The following is a 14,543-nucleotide window of genomic DNA, read 5'->3' as shown; positions in this document are numbered from 1 at the left end:
ACCAAAAAAAACCAACACAACACCACAGCCCCTTAGAATATTAAAAACTCACTGCAGGGGAACAAGTTCTATTCCGTCATGAACATATGGCTGCTGACTTGAGAGAACAGAGGTAGTGCACTCCTGTTAGGGCAGCAGAAGGGTAAGACAAGGGTAAAAGGGGAAGGTGCAACTCCACAACTGCTCCTGAACCATCCCCAGCCATGAGAAGTGTAATAGGGCAGGAAGGCCACATTTACAAAGACTGCAAAAGCAGGCAAAAAACAAAACAGGCAAAACAGGAGGGAAGCTGAGGCTTCAAAAATTTCTGAAGAAATGGTTCTTCACAACCACCTCAAAACTAAACCCACTAAATGTTTGCAGTGTTTTCTGTATATGGGGAAAGGAAAATCCATGCTGTTCCAGCAGGAAGGAAAGCACCCCCACTGCCCAACCTAGTCCCTTCACAGTTCCAAGGGCAATGCTATGAATTACTGAGTTTTTTACTTAAATGCTTTCAAGGAGACAAAGAATGAAAAAAGAAGGTATTAGTTGTATTCCTTGGAGATATGTCCCAGATAGGACAAAGCATCTTTTTACTCTTTTCACTTTCTAGAAAAACCTACTAATCTGATGATTTATCTTCACCCCACACCCCCAAAGCTTTATTTGTGCCTGAATTGTCAATATTGATAGAGAAACAGGATCCAGCAACATTCATTCCTTACTGTTTCTCTTTCCACAACCATACACAGCACTTAAAATCAGCAGAAAAAAATGGCTTGAAGCCTGGCTCCAAAAGCTTCCAAACAGCGCTGAAATTAGGAACAAGCCAATCCCTTCACGCCTTCAGCATCACACCTGAATCAAGCAACTCTCAGGCCCCAAAATCCCAATTCATGTAAGACTCATTGGGTACGTTTTAGAACAGAATTTGTAAGAAGGTAAATGGCAAGGGGGAACCTGATAACACAAATTAAGATGGGGCTTCTTTTACATAAAAAAATAATGACTTTTGGCTAGGAGCAAGGAATGTATTGAACAAATATTAGCAGTGAATCAACACTGCGGAAAGCAACCATGTCCCATCCAGCAACGTCTCCTTAAGGATGTTCTTGAAGGGAGAGCCCCCGGAGCCTCCACCACTGCCTAGGCACGGAGCTTCATTCATTTCGTGAAAATTCACCAGCCCCTAGAAACGCAGCGCTTAACAAAGAGAAACAGCTCCCGGCACCAGCAAAACGCTACCACGGGGATCCAGCTTTGGCCTCCCCGGAGAGAACGGCGAGCCTGCAAGACAGAAGGGCGCCGGAGGGGTGGGAAAAGGGCCGGGCCTTCCCCCACCGGGCTGCTGCCGGGCTCCCAGCGGGGCCAGGCCGGGGCCTCCCCGCTCCCACCGCGGCTCGTTAGGGCCACACGGGTCCCCCCCCCCCCGGTGCCCGTCCTCCTTACGCTGTATGGCGGGGGGCGGCGGGTAGCGGGCCCGCAGCTCGGGGCCGGCCCCCTGCACGCCGCTGCTCACGTAGTTGCTGGGGAAGATGCCGACGCGCTGGTCGATCTTGCCCGTCCACCAGCCCTCGTCGCCGGACACCTGCGAGTCCCGGGACAGCACCTGCACCACGTCCCCCGGCCGCAGGCTCAGCTCGTCCTCGCCGCACGCCTCGTACTCGAAGACGGCCGTCCAGAGCGGCCCGCCGCCCGCCGCCTCCCCGCCCTCCGCTCTCAGGGGCTCCATGGCCAGGCTGCTCCATAGGGGGGGCCGCCCGCGGCAGCCGGGCGCGGCGGGGGGCGGCGGGGCCGGGCGGGCCGCCTATTGTTCATGCGGCCCCGGCGCCGCCGAGCTGCCGGGGGGGGGCCGCCTCAGCCCAGCGCGGGGAGAGGCGAGGCCGGGCAGCGCCTGCCGCCGGGCCGCCGCCACCGCGGCCGCGTCCCCCGCCCCGGCCGCCGCCGCCGCCGCCCGCCGCCGCCGCGCATCCCGGAGCCACCTGACTCTCTGGCAGCTTCGGCGGGCGGAGGGGAGGGGCCGTTCCGGCTCCTCGCCGCTATTGGGCGCCGCCGCCGCCCGTCAAGGCTTCCTCGCGTCCGATTGGCGGGTGCTCGCCCGCGCGGACACGCCCGCCCGCCCCCCTCGCGCCGGAGTCGCGCACTCACCGGCGGCCTCGCGATTGGCCCCCGCCCCGCCAGCCCTCGCTTCCGATTGGCCGCGCGGCACCTGTCAGTTAAGCGCAGCCAGGCCCGCCCACCCCGCCGCTTCTCATTGGCTGCGGAGGGGAGCACGGCGCGGGGAGGGCTGAAGGCGGGGCGCGCCGAGGGGGCGGGGCCACCCTCTCCGGTCGGCGGCGCCGCTGGCCAATGGCAGAGCGGCGTTGGCGGAGGGGCGGGGCCAGACCTGCGCGCGACGGGTCCCGCGGGGGGGGGGCGGCCCCCGGTAGGGGGCGGGCGAGCGGCCGTGTTCCCGCCCGCCGCCATCTTGCGCCGTGAGGCGCCGCGGCCGCTGTGGCTGTGACAGGAGGATGAGGGCCTTAAGGAGAGCGTGCGCTGAGTTAAACGTGGCGCTCAGAATCCCTACTGGTGCCTGTAAAATACATGAATCGGCTAGTCTTGTTTTCTGGGAAAGCACATCCATCCCATGAAATATAGTAATAATCTAATAAAGATTTAATTGTTTTAATAAAGAATTTTAGTAATCTGAGAAAGTATCTCAGAGAACCCTGCATGGCACTGAGGACTTTCAAGTGCCTTTTTTCACAAACAGCCTTTATTTCTGACAGGAAGCAAATACACCTCACCTAGAAAAAAGATCAACATCAACATCTGTTATTTTATAAAGGAATTGAAAAGCAAAATACATGCTTGAGCTCAGAACACTTCAATGTGACATGCAGGATTTAGGCATGTTTCAATACTAGTATTCAAATCAGACTCGTCTAAGAAATGAGCAGTAGATTTTATGGTATCTCCATCTTTTCTTGCCAGTGAGGGTAGATCTGATGGTGTCCACTATTCTTTTGTTACTTAATGGTGCATTTTCACAATCAGTGTACGCTTATCCCGTATTACTGAGCCCAGGCACAGGATGGCTGATGTCGGAAGGGACCCCTGGAGACAGCTGCCTCCCGCTGCCAGGCAGGGCCACCTAGGGCAGGCTGCACAGGACAGCACCCAGGTGGGTTGGGAATATCTCCAGAGAAGGAGACCCCACAGCCTCTCTGGGCAGCCTGTGCCAGTGCTCTGCCACCCACCAGCAGAGAAGTGCTTCCTCTTATTCAGAGCTGATGCTGAAGGGGACTTCCCTGTCCCCTGTCATGCTTGACCTGCTTTCCTGATTCCACCAGCAGTGACTGAGTGGCTCTAGAGTCGTTTCAGCTCATTTATCTAGCTGAAAGCTAAGCCACCAAGGAAAGGTGGTGAGATTTCAGTCAGCTTTTCAGGTTGATCTGACTCGCATTAGGACTGTACATACACACGATCATTAAAGCCGGCACAATGTGGGGAAGTAGGGCAGGATGGGGAAGGGGACAGCAGACCTCTCCCTGTCAGCAACAGCCTGCGTTTAGAAGCTGAGGGTTAACAAATAGCTGTATTTTAATTTTTGAAGTTCAAATAACAGATGACTGAGATGAAATCTGAAGGACTGATTTTAATGTCCCTATTTAAAAACAGCCACAGTTGCATGCAATACTTTTCTGTGCAATTACATTTAAGGAAAATAATTAAAAAACAACAAAAACATACAAATATAATTCAAAGCTTTAAAAATTGTAGTATAAAAATTTTAGTGAGACATAAAATAGAAGTCTCCTGTCTTTCAGCTGTTTAAAACTTATTTAGATCACTGCTGCGTAACACTGAAAACTTTAAAGTAGAGAGTTACATTGCTGATGGTGAAAATGATGAGAAAAATGGACTTCAGGCCAAGCTCGGGTTGTCTGCTGCAGCGACCTAACGAGACAGAACCCTGCCCTCTTGTGGGATGCCTTGGTATTGTGATAAACAGTCGTCTTGTAAAAGAGATCTTGCTTTTTTGCCTTTTTTTTTTTTTTTTTTTTTTTTTTTTCTTTTCTGCCCCCTTTTCCTTTCCCTGCGATGTGTTTGTTTCTACGGAGACGGTCTGGCTTGCTCAGGGAGCCCAGAACAACAAGTGCCTGGATCTGGGAGAGTGTCCAGGGAAATGCTCGGGAAGAGCCCTGATCGGTTTTTACCCTTTTCACAGATTTCTCTTGGCATCTTTAACCAGCTGTGTCAGAAAGTGGTTTCTGAATGAAAAGATTTGGCCAGATTGGAAGGGCTGTTCTTGTGATCAAGGTAAAAAGAAGGATCAGTAAGTGTTAAGTTAATATTTCCGTAACTGGCAAAAGGAAGAAGAAAATAACACTAAACATTGTTTAAAGGAGGAAAAAAAAAGAAGTTTTGTTTTAAGAAGCTAAGGAAAGTGCTCTGCTGACTCCGTTTCATCATTCATATATATTTAGGACAACATTTGCTGAATCTTCTCTGGTATATTTATGCAGACTACTACACTAGTACTTTTTCTTTGAACTGAAACCTTTCCTCCCTCTTCACTGGACCTAGCTGCTCTGTAACAACATCTTACTACTGTGCCAGTCCATAGTTATAAAACTACATTGGATATCAAAAACTTGGCACTCTAGGCTCCTAGTCTGTGTGCTCTGTGAGAGCAAAAATCAAGATGTTACTCCCCCCCCCCCAAAAAAAAAATAAAAAAAAATAAAAGAGAAGATCTAAAAGGAAGAAAAAGTACTGGAACAGAAACAGTCAACAGTACAAGATCACTACTGTTTTACCAACTATAGCTTTGATGAAAGCACATCTCTACCAGCACAATACATAACTATAAAACATTAAGGAGATGCTCCTTGGTGCGTCTCCTTAGTGCAGCTCGCTCCTTTTACATTCCATGGTCATTCATATTTGCATCTTAAATTACCTCAGCACTAATGCTCTCATTCCCAGAGATGTATCTCAGCTGTGTTCCATGGTTATACCCACAGCTAGAGCCACATAAAGCACTCTGGAGATGTGTGTTATGCCAGTAGACAGTTATTTGATCAATCACTGATAATGTCTCCTCAAATAATGTAATCTCTACTGACAAATTGATTCTTCTATCACTATAAATTACTTTTCTGCATGGCTGTAAAACTGGACTGTGTTTTTTTTTCCCACTTTAGAAAAGAACTGCTACGCCAATGTCACTGCAAGGGAGAGAAGTAAGCCACTGGTAACATCAGCTTTGGAAACTGTGCTGTGCTGGCTAGGAGCGAGGCTGTGAATCTGTGTCTTTAGCATCTGAGTCAGTAGAAGAGAGAGTTCTGCTCTGCTTCATAAAATATATATGCTAATCTCCCAGATGGCTGTTATCTTCTTTCTTCATGGAACAGATGACCTGAAAATAAAACAAGACTAAAAACATTGGATAGTGGAAATTCTGGGATAAAATCTCGGACTTCCCTATGGATATCACAGACAGATTCAGCTTTTAAATTCACAGGTCATAGTATAATTTCACACATACCACATAGCACTGATACATTTATCAACCTCCATAGAAGAAAAAATGAAACAGAGAAAGACTTTCAAATGAGCTTTCTGCCTACAGTAAAACATACACAGTTAACAGAAATCATGTGTAATTTTGGTTTAGTAATGATGTCCATTTACACGCTGTATATTGTTCCAATACAAGCCACATTTACAGCCATTATTTCATTACAGCCATTATTTCACTTGGCATTGGTGAGCTGCCACTCCTGCAGAGGAACACCTGTACTGCCACACGGGTAACATCTTGCCACAGTTTCGAAAATGTGCGGAACAATAATAAAACCAATTTGAATAGTGCAATCAGTGCAATGCAAATGGTTCCACTGAAGCTCAGCAAAGACACTAAAGCAGACCTTTCAGGAAAGAGCTCTGAAGTCTTTTAAACCACAAATCTTCCTTTTTTTATTGCATGTGAAAATTGAAGCAGCAGCACGATACACTTCAGTGGCACTGCCAGCATATGATATGGTTCAGCACTCCCCCAGCGTGTTCAGCTTCCTACCACAATGCCAGCACTGCCCCTGGCACCTTGGCTTCCCCTTGAGGCCTTCAGCCCAAGGAAAGACCAAGTCTCCTTTGAGTGCAGTGAGGTTTTGTTTGGAAATAACAAAAAGAAGATCAAAACCAAGATATGAACTAGCCCATGATTTTGTTTAGGTTTTAACTTTGTCAAACAAAGTGTATGGGCCAGTTTTCAGGTTGCTGAAGCCATCCTGGAATAGCTTCAGAAATACAACACAAAAATGAAGAATCCTGCATGTGAACTCAAACCATAGCAGATGGATGAAGACTTTGTTCCTAACTCTAATGGTGCTTTAGCATTACAACATACAAAGACATGCAACATCCATTAGAGATACCAGTATGCATACCTAAATCATAACTTTATACTCAAACCATAACTCAAATAAAACTCCATTGCAAAGTAATGGAGATGAAATATATAGCCTTTTCGTTTGGAGTAAAACAATCCTTTTGTTTATTCATGCTGATATGTGTGTGTGTGTTTTTCTTTCATGTGTATTCAGTAAGTTAACTTACTATTCAGAGTAACAATTCAATCTAAAATAAAACCAGATAGGTCAGTGCAGTAGTAATTGGTTTTATTCATGTTATTTTGCAGGAATAAGCAATATTTGCCTGCTGTCTCCTTTTATTTGCAATCACGGTTTAAATTCTTAGAAGAATTAGTCAGAGCAGCCTCTTTCAGAAAATGTATCACTCTTCACTGGAAAATTTCCTGTCTACATTTTCCTATATTGTGTCTACCCTATACCTAGTGACTAAGCTCAGATATGACTCTGTATCCATTTAGTACTTCATAAGGCAACTGGAGGGGGATTTCCTTGTACTTACATGGAAATGGACCTAATTCTATTTTGATCTTTCAGTAAGTGGGCAGAAAAAGACACGTAATGTTTTTATTCAAATGCCATCTCTTAGTACTGGCAGCACCAGATCCATGGACAGTCAGAGACATCAGCTCAATGAGCATGAATTTCATGTTACACTATTGCAGTTATCTTGAGGCATGTACCTTTACGTTCCAAAATTAATTTACTTTATCTATTTTTTTTTTTATTTCCCTAGTTGGTGGGCTCTGGTTCTGCACACTGTGAAGACACTGTACAGCTCTGTACAGTTGAAGCTTCTGAAGAACATGAGAGAAATAGGATTCATTGAGGTATCCTACACAAATCAGCCCCAGACTGCAGACTGTTGGGTGCCTTTTACTCTAATTGGTACCTGAGTAGTTTTCAAAATATAATATTAAACAAAATTAAGTCCTGAAGGATACATGCCTCCTAATTTCTCATGGTGTTGTATTTTGCCTCCAAATGAACGCCTATTGAAAGGCCCCGTATGACAGGCTTTCTTCACATAACTATTCCTCAAGCATAACTTTTCCTGCTCCACTTGTGGTAGCATCTGGAATTTTGTATCACAGGGAAGTGGAGAGTCTCAGCTTCTGTTCCCAAAAGTCTCAGTTAGTCTCCAGAATTTTCAGTTTATGCATAGATAAGTAATAATCAGACCTTTCCTGAAGTCAGCTTTGACACTTCTATTCAAAACAAGTAAGACAGCTTTAAAGGAAGAAGGGATTTGGAAAAGGGACATAATAAAAGCTTTTACAGTTCTTAGATTTTTTTTTTTGTAATATCTATTTTTCTGAAACGTGCGTCAAACTAATGGCAAATGGGGTAAAGATGAGCCAGAACTCAATAGAATGAGCTATGTAATTCACTCACAGCTTTAATGCTTGTTAAGCATTCACCTCAAATTCATGCCAGCAAAGACTACTCCACAACAGTATCCACTCTTGTTAGATTGCACAGTGCTGCTATGGAAGATTGAAATGCTTGAAGCCTCTAACACAAGCAAGCGCCTGCCTGGGATGGTGGACAGGTACCTAGTGGGATTTAAAATCTGACCCAAATCCACCATTTTATAATAATCTTTGGGAAAAGCTAGCATGCTATTTGCTCTGTTGTTTTTGTTTTGTTTTGTTTTGTTTTGTTTTGTTTGTTTTGTTGAAATCATATGCAAAACGTGTCACGGTGAGCCCATTTGGATAGCTACAAAAAGTTCATTTCCCCATTTTCAGTTACCCTGTCTAGTACAGAGTAGTAGCTTCTTCACCACAAGCAAAGAATTCGAGTAAAATCAGTAAGAAATGATTCATTTTATTGAATATTAGCACATGAATTGTTTAGTCTATTCCTAGCATAAAGCATCCATGCTTAAACTGTCAAATTTTCGCTCTCCCTCACACGCCCCCTGAGGGCACCGGGCCGGGGCCGGGCCTGCCCTGGGCCCGAGCGCGGCCCGAAGCCGGGGCCTCGCGTGGAGGCGGCGGCCGGCTCCGCGCAGCTGCCGCCGGGGGGCGCCGCGGAGCCGCGGCCGGTGGGGCCCGGCGGGCCGCTGGTGCTGCCCCCGCCTGGGCCGGGCCTCGCCTGCGGCCTGCGCCCCGCCGGCCCGCATCGGCATCGCAACAATGTCGTCCCCTGCCTCATATGCCGCCGGTTAAACGCGGTTTTATTTTTCCATTCTGCGGTAACAGCGAAGAAATTCTTGCCCGAGCTATTTTTGGTCCTGCTGGAGCCACACGCTGCTTCCTCAGGCCTCAAGGCTCATTGTTTTTATTCACTCACATGAAACAATTGCAGGCCTCATAGAACGTATTTGTTTTCCAGTTCCTGAAATCATTATCACCTTTTCCTGTTCCCCTTGAGAAAATGGGCCCTTGGTACTGGGCCAGGCTGCATTATTTAATTTCCTGCGCACTTTGGGTGAAATCATGACAAAGGCGGGCACTTTTACTGAAGGGAAACAAAACCACTGAAAGAATGTGGAAGAAAACCTTGCTATGGAGGAAAAAAAAAAAAAAAAAAAAAAAAAACGCTAATTGCGTAACCCTGGAGGAATGAGGCAGTGTGAGTCACAGCACACACAGGCTCCAGGCTCCTTGGCTGGCCGAGCTCTTGCCCACTGTGGGGAGGTTGCCAGGCCCAGACTGTATCTGCAGCAGTGAGCCCTGCTGGGGGGATAGCATGGGATATAGAAGGGTGTATTGAGCTCATGGCAGCCTGCAACAGAAGCATTAAAACTCTCCTTACCTGCATTTTATTGCTAATGACACCACTCAGTCCAGCCTCTTCTAGGTCCACCAGGAGGCTTGGAAGATGGGAAGACAGGCTCCCTGCAACACTCTGTGCCTCCTCAGCAGACCTCTTCACATGGTCCATACTTCTTACTCCTCTCACCATAGTTTTCTTCCAGCTCCTCTTCAGTCCAACACCTTTCACCCTCTGAAATTGGGAGTTGAGTTCATCTCTTTCCTGTTTGTCTTCCAGTTTAACCTTTTTCGTCTATGGGTCTTCTATGTGCTATTACAAATTGTTATAGTACTGTAAGGGTGAGAAAAAAGAGACACATGCTTTTGGTATGTAAACTTGTTTATATTCCTTGAAGACCATGCAGGCTAATTAGTTTTCATTGTAAGTTTGAATTATTTGTAATTAATTGTAATTCAGATGTAACTACATTCACTTCTAGGACTTCTAGGACTGACTTTTTTCCCTCAGCTCCTCTACCAAATGGTTCAGAGAACACGACAGTTCCCAGGTTTATATCCACAACAACCAAATAATTCTCAGCACACTTTTATCCTTATTTTGGATAGAAGTGTTAGAAAGAAAGACGACAAAGAGAATGGCGGTTGCTATCTTATCAGTGGGAAGAAGAAGAGATGTGTTATTATAAAGGATAGGCTCTCAGTAATGCACTCTCTCTTCTTCCTGTAGACTACACAAGGCCACACACTGCCTGTGCAACCACCTCCTACATAATTTCCTTGAAGGTCAATCTAGCTAACTAAATTTGATGGATTTTCCGGAGCTATCAGTCCTACTCCTACTAAACACTTCTAGCCTGGAGCTGATGTTCTTCCATCACTCCATTAAACTCAGTCTCTTGCAATTTATCTGTTGTATTTATGAGCAAATCTGACAACACTAAGCATGTGTTTCAAAGTTTATGAGCTGATGGGTTTCACAGAACTGGGAGATGCAATTAGCTATGTGCATAGCATCTGACAGCAACTCCTCGCAGGCCTGCCAATCACAACGAAGCCCTTTTGGGAACGTATGCGTTGTTTAGATCTGGTGTCAGGCGTGACGCATTAGGCAGGCTAGTGAAAAGTTGGATGACTATGAACTCTGAACTGTTCACTTGGGAGACGCAGATCCTACAGACCTTCTGTGTGGGAGAAAAAAAAAATGAAAAAAGAAAAGCAAACAACAACAACAACAAAAAACTTGTTTGCAGTTTCCTGATGTCAATAGAAATAACAGCTGTGAATAAAGATGCTTTTTAGTTACTAGCTTGCAAAATTATGCCTGAAGCTTTGACTTGCATCTTTTTTTTTTTTTTTTTTTTTTTTTTTTTTCAGTTTAGAATGCTCTGCTCATTTTCTATCACATGCCAGGTATAGATTTACAAGGAAGCATGCAGCTGCATTGGTACTAACAAAACTGAAGCAGCAGCGTGTACCAGAAATTCAAAATTCAGTCCAAGAGTCAAAATACTTTGGCCACCTGTGCTTAATTGTGCTGTTACCACAGCAAGGCTGTTTTTCATATGATTTGTGTAACACTCAGTATTGAATTAAATCTTGGAAGTACATTCTCTACTGCAAAATAGCGTTTTGTGGTTCAAATACTGTTTGCAAGAAAACCTTCTCTCGTCATGTCGTGTCACATGCTGAAACAATGGCAAAAAGATAAATCACTCAAAATCTAATTTTAACTGCTGTGAATTTTGCAATAGGTTCACTAATTCCTATAAGTTCAGAACATTTTTTTTTTTTTTTTTAATAACATACAGGCAGATATCTTAGAGATTTCTGATGCAACCTTCCCTGGCATTCCTGGGCTCTATAAGCCTAATGAAGCAGGGTATGAATCTCTCCAAAAGGGTTGCTTACTCCACCCTTCCTTTGTTTCAAAGTCATTTCTGATTTTTCGCCTTTAGGGTTATTTTTAATGTTAGATCATTTCCATTGTTTATCTCCAGAAAAGCGTTTCCAGGCCATTTTGCAGTCATCACTATTCTGGGAAGGCCTATGAACAGATAAAGGTTATATGTTTCCCAGGAAGATGTGGTCAGAAATTTATGAATAACTGCCATCAGCATCACACACCTCTGCCTAATTCCTTTACTCTTTAACAGTTTTCTCCCTATTCATTTTCAATGCTAAATCCATCAAAGATTTCCCTGGGGGCTGAATATATCTTTCCATGCCAAGGTCTGATAAAGAACGCACCAAGGAAATAAATAGGGTAATGCTTTTAATGTGGACAATGCTCTGGAGCCAAACTTGGAGCCAAGAGCCTGGCAGCTGCACAAGGCATCCCTACAAGTGGCCTCAGGAAACACAGATCCCTCTGGATGCCTGAAAATCCCGAGGAATTTGCCATAAAAGATTTACGAGCTGCTCCATGATGGGCATCCCTCATTCCTGAGCAAATGGTCAGGAAGGAACTCTGCCAAGGGTTGTTCCCTCTTAGCTACGCCCTCTCACAGCGTCTCTTGTGGGGATGGACCAAGAAGTAGTGTTTGTAGGAAAACCCTTTGGCTGGCCAAGACTTGGAATGAACCTGCTTGCGGTTCTCTGATCTGTACACACCACTGCTACTTGATACGAAGCGGGGAACAATCTCATGTGACAAACAAATATAGAGGAGGAATGAACAGCCTGAGTTTCATCCCACCGGCTTGCCTCTGTACCAAGAAAAGGCTCACAGTATTAACACCGTTACAAAGGTTACAAAGTGTTGTATCTATGTACGTGCACAAGCACACACGAACATGTACGTCTGCTCTGTGTTCACGGGGATCGTCTTGCTGAGTTGTAGCCAAAAGATCTGAAAGTAGGGGGTGCAAGAAGTGGAGTTAACTATGTGTATATATATGTTTTATATATGTGTATATATATATATATATATGATTTGTTTAACAGTAAGAGCTTCCTCCTAAATCAACCTAATCTGAAATGTTGTTTACAGAGGGTAGGTTAAAACCAGTTGCCCACTGAAGGGCTGCAAGAAATCTATTCAGCCAGCAGGGGAGGGAGAAGATCTTGGTAGCTGCTGTTGTTTTCCTGATGAATAATTATGCCACCTCCAGCTGACTGCCGAAGACCCTTTCTTTAAAAACCATATGTCCTCTCTAATAAAGCTCTCATCACACCTCCTTCAGGCTTGCCTCGCTCTGCTGTACTTATGCCTGATTTCATTTGGTTTGTGCAGCGGTGTGGCTGCAGGATGATGCCTTCCCTTAGCTAGTGCTTAGTGAAAATGTGGCCTAGAGAAAAAGGCACGACTGTCTGGGACAGCCTGGGTCTGTGCTTCAGTGATTCATGGAATGCTGCTCACTGGGTAGCTCAGATGGGTTTTCTTTTTAAATAGCTCTTTAAAGGGTTGCTGGAATGCAGGTTACGTTAGAACTGCCATAAAGTGGCAGTGTTTCAGGGCACTCCCCCCCAGATTAATCATTTTCACATTCTGAAATCTGTCAACTGGTACCTTCAGGCATTGCCAATTCAAGCAAATGCAAAAATAGTAGTCACAACACCTCAGGGGATGATTTCATCAGATCTTCTGCACTAAGCAGGTCGGACTTGCTCAATATTCATCTGGGAGACCTCCAGAGAACAGAAAGAATACAGGAAGGAGCAGATTTTGTGATGCGGCTGAGATCTCATGCCAGTATAAATCATAAGACGTCTCTGGGAATTTAAACCTGGCTGCTCAAAAAAATGGCACCGCTTTTTTGGAGGCTGACCTATATTGGTGATGAGGCGGTGTGTGACTAAAGATGCTACCTTCTGAAAGGGATTTCAGACTGAGATTCTGTAGTTCTTTTCTCAGATTCAGGTTGTTAACTATGGCCGCATTCCATCTCAAGGCAATGAATTACATACTGTTTCCAATAGTCTCGAATGTCAAAATTATTCTTCACACCTCCTACTAAAGCACACAGTCACTGCCATATTCCACTTCAGACAAGGCTGTATTCACTGAGGAGCCTTACATACGCAGTTGGTAAAGGCGTTGAAATCAGACAGAAATGTAAAGTTAGTGCTCTGTTTATTCAGAATGAAGCTGAAATCTAAGAGAGATCCAGAGAAACTGCCAAGGCATCAGGGCCTCGGAACTAACCTGCCTGAGCAGGCCCTTGTGCTCACATGAAATCCAGTCAAGTGAAATTGTGACTTATGTTCTGAATACCATGAACCTACAACATTTCTGCCTTGCAATGCCACTCATTCTGCAGATTTCCTCAGCTTCTTCGCAGGCCTCCCCACAAAGTCACAGCTTCCTCCATAGCTCCCTGCAATAATATCCCCACCCCACGTTCTCTGTCCACATATTTTTAGCCCGTTAGCTGTGCAAGACATAATCCGTGCCGTGGATAACATGAAGTTACGTGCCTGTTGATAAGACAGCCATTTTATGACTGTTCTCCACACTGCCTCTTTGGGGGCCCTCATTTTGGCCTCTTTTCATTACCCCAAAATTCGTAGGCATTTAATTTAATTTTAAAATTTTCCCCTTCTGACAATTGGTTTAAAACTGAAACCCTTTCCTAGGCTGGGACCCACCAATTCTATAGGAACAACTTTCTTAGAGAAATGGCTAAAAAGAGCCACAAGAGAGAGGAAATCCTTTAAATGGAGAAAATGGTCTTGGGTGGACTCATCCTCATGCTATGAGAGCTTTGTACTTCAGACAGAGAGTTTTAACTGCAAACAAAGATCTTAATTAGAATTTTATCCCAGCGGTATCATGAATCATTGTTTGGGAGAAATTTCTTACAGCGAGGCACTGCTGTGCTGTACTTTAAAGAATGTGGTATAAATGCTGCTAAAATACTGTCAGCTTACTGTTTGGATTTTCTAATTTTAGCCTTGTTTATTATGTTTCATCTCCATGGCGTTTTTAGGCAATTCTTGTACCAGCAAGGCCAGCAGATGCCTCTTTGTTCACAGAGACCTTGCAGTCACTGGGACACTGATGACACTTCTCTGTGTGACTTCTGCATGGACACGTTCACAGAATTAGGCCCCGTAATATGAAAGTGGACGCTGCCACACTTTTCTTGCAAGAAACGCTACCAGAACCATCCCTAGGAAGAAATTTAGGAAGAAAACCTCTTCAAACTGCACTCTGTCTTTAGCAATGGGAGCGTTAAGCCATTCAAAGTGATTTCTCAACTATGTTGAAGCAGCTGGAAGAGGTTAGCATAACGAGCCTGGGGCCCACCTAGCTGCTGAAAAGGTATATAGAGGGAATTTCTGGCTGGTAAGGGGAAAGGAAAGGAGATGGAGATAGTGTTGTAGCAAATTACAAAAGGTTGCTATCAATAAGTTAGTAAGAATTCCTTTTTTTATTTCGTTCTTATTGAGCTTTTTGGTCTGTGTGAGTCTAGCTTTAAAT

General features: G+C 45.0%; 1 protein-coding gene and 1 long non-coding RNA gene across 11 annotated transcripts in view; both read right to left on the bottom strand.

Annotated features, from left to right (window-relative positions):
* The window catches only part of MAP3K9 (mitogen-activated protein kinase kinase kinase 9), a 77,340-nt gene extending 75,186 nt beyond the window's left edge, over positions 1-2,154 (bottom strand). For 9 of the 10 annotated variants that reach the window (XR_003497351.3, XR_011809701.1, XR_005265993.2 and 6 more), the window contains exon 1: positions 1,432-1,974. Coding sequence is in view for 2 of the 10 variants with exons in the window: in XM_027457485.3 (XP_027313286.1) it covers positions 1,432-1,714 (283 nt within the window). In the remaining 8 variants the exon portion in view is untranslated. Of the gene's footprint in view, positions 1-1,431; positions 1,975-2,130 lie in introns of those variants that run through there. The other variant, XM_027457487.3, reaches the window with a different exon arrangement.
* Positions 2,155-4,679: 2,525 nt separating this feature from the next.
* Positions 4,680-14,543, bottom strand: LOC110353091 (uncharacterized). The gene is made up of 2 exons (XR_002403125.4): positions 9,162-14,543; positions 4,680-5,386 (listed from the first exon to the last, which is right to left on the bottom strand). It is a non-coding gene; the product is annotated as an uncharacterized lncRNA (long non-coding RNA).

The sequence above is a fragment of the Anas platyrhynchos genome, chromosome 5 (assembly GCF_047663525.1).
Source record: "Anas platyrhynchos isolate ZD024472 breed Pekin duck chromosome 5, IASCAAS_PekinDuck_T2T, whole genome shotgun sequence".
In the NCBI taxonomy this organism is placed as follows: domain Eukaryota; kingdom Metazoa; phylum Chordata; class Aves; order Anseriformes; family Anatidae; genus Anas; species Anas platyrhynchos.
The sequence above is the reverse complement of the archived record's forward strand: the minus strand, read 5'-3'. Positions and strand labels throughout refer to the sequence as shown.